This window comes from Crocuta crocuta, unplaced genomic scaffold (genome assembly GCF_008692635.1).
Source record: "Crocuta crocuta isolate KB4526 unplaced genomic scaffold, BGI_CrCroc_1.0 scaffold466, whole genome shotgun sequence".
In the NCBI taxonomy this organism is placed as follows: Eukaryota; Metazoa; Chordata; class Mammalia; order Carnivora; family Hyaenidae; genus Crocuta; species Crocuta crocuta.
The window spans coordinates 8,533,852-8,535,600 of record NW_027529672.1 but is presented as its reverse complement, the minus strand read 5'-3'; the positions used below and the strand labels follow the sequence as shown (position 1 = coordinate 8,535,600).

General features: G+C 58.8%; 1 protein-coding gene across 1 annotated transcript in view; it reads right to left on the bottom strand.

Moving 5' to 3' along the window:
* Positions 1–1,306: 1,306 nt before the first annotated feature.
* The window catches only part of VENTX (VENT homeobox), a 2,420-nt gene continuing 1,977 nt past the window's right edge, over positions 1,307–1,749 (bottom strand). Inside the window, exon 3 of the mRNA XM_077762925.1 lies at positions 1,307–1,692. Within this exon, the coding sequence (XP_077619051.1) occupies positions 1,307–1,692 (386 nt within the window). The remainder of the gene's footprint in view (positions 1,693–1,749) is intronic.

Genomic DNA, 1,749 nt, shown 5'->3' with positions numbered 1-1,749 from the left:
ACAGAGGACACACAACACAGGACACAGAGGACACATAGCACCGGATATGGGACACGTCACACGGGACACGGGACACAGAACACTGTGAGGCAGCTTCCCCTGGAACAGCTGGGCAACTTGGGAGTAACACGGTAACAAGGTGCCCAGGTTTTGGGGTGAAGAAAGCAGCAGGTGGTTTTGAACCAGAGGTTAAGACAAATGGAAACACGAGCCCGAGCAGTGTGTTGAACAAGTCCTGACCGCAGGAAATCCTGAGTGGACAGCGGGGCTGGATGGCAGACGTCCCCCCCCCTCCCCCACCCCAGCGGGACGCAGAGTCCCTACAGGCTGCTTGAGTCCATGGGCGCCTCTAACCGGCCTGCGGCTGTGCCGCCGCTGCCTGCATCGGTTTGGTTCTGGCAGCCAGGCTTCTGCTGCTGAGAGCGGGTGGAGCCACTCGGCAGAGAACAGGCCGAGACCGCCAGCGGGGACTCAGCCTCCTGCCTTGCAGGTGCCCAGGAGCCCAGACGGCAGCCCGGCCCCGTCACAGGGGCCACACGGGGCTGAGCCCTGAGCCGGGTCAGACACAGGTCTGCACACGTCGCGAGGAGCAGAGTGCAGCGCGGCGCCTGGCGTCCAGCTCACTGGAGCTCTGCAAGGCATGGCCACGGAGGGCCTTTCAAGTGGCCGTGGGAAAGGCCACCATCCCTGTTCCTTTCTGGCTCCCACTTTGGGGTCATTGTTAACGTGGAACTCAAACCCCAAGGGGACAAAAACAAACACCTTCACTTCGTCCGAATCCCCTTCGTGGTTTCTATGGTTACACCCAAAGCTCATGCTTACAGTACAAGAAAGTATCCACCCTAACTTTTTAAAAAATTTTATTTTTAAGTACTCTCTATACTCAGTGTGGGGCTCGAACTCACAATCCTGAGATTGAGAGTCGCAGGCTCCACCGACCATGCCCATCTTTATTTTCCCAACACTTTACATTGAATAAATTACCTCTTTATCATGTGCTACAAGCCCAACACTTAGCGAGTCCACTTTTGGCACTGGATTCTGCTGGCTCACCCATCACGTAGTTCCTAAACTGAGCCTGCAGTAGTTTTCAACGAGAGAATGGCTGTGTAAGGTCTGAAGGAGGGTCAGGGTTCCAGGTCCCACCTGTGGGAGACACAGGCGACCCCAGACGTCACGGTGACATCAGTAACTGGTGGGTCTCTCTCCAGGGAGATGCCGGGCACAGCTCTGCACCCACCTACTCTGTGTGGGGTGACAGCGTCTGACACGTTCCCGCTACAGGCCTCTGGGCCACCATGCTTCCTCAAAAGGCATCCCCGGTCTGTGGCAAGGCACGCACGCCCCAGGGACCCCCAGACAAAGCTGGGCCCAGGGTGTGCACCTGGCCCCCAGGGTCTGGGAGGCAGCACGCTGGAGGCTGTCTGCTGCAGGAAGCCCACGTCAAGGCCAGGGAGGCTTGTTCCACTTGGCAGAGATCCCAAAAGGAACCAGGGGGCTGTCCCAGAGCCGGAGGCCCAAGCAGGGACACCCAAGGGTACAGCAGCTGCAAGCTACTGGCCAGGGCAGAGGGTGGCGGGCGGAAAGCCGCCGGCGTATAGAGCGCTCCAGGGAAGGGACTGCTCAGCTGGGAGTCTTGAAGTTGGCGTTTGTGTTTCATCCGGCGATTCTGAAACCAGGTTTTTATCTGTGGGAGAAACCAGATCAGAGCAAGGGCAGGAACAGCCCCCCCCCCCCCACCCCCCCCCC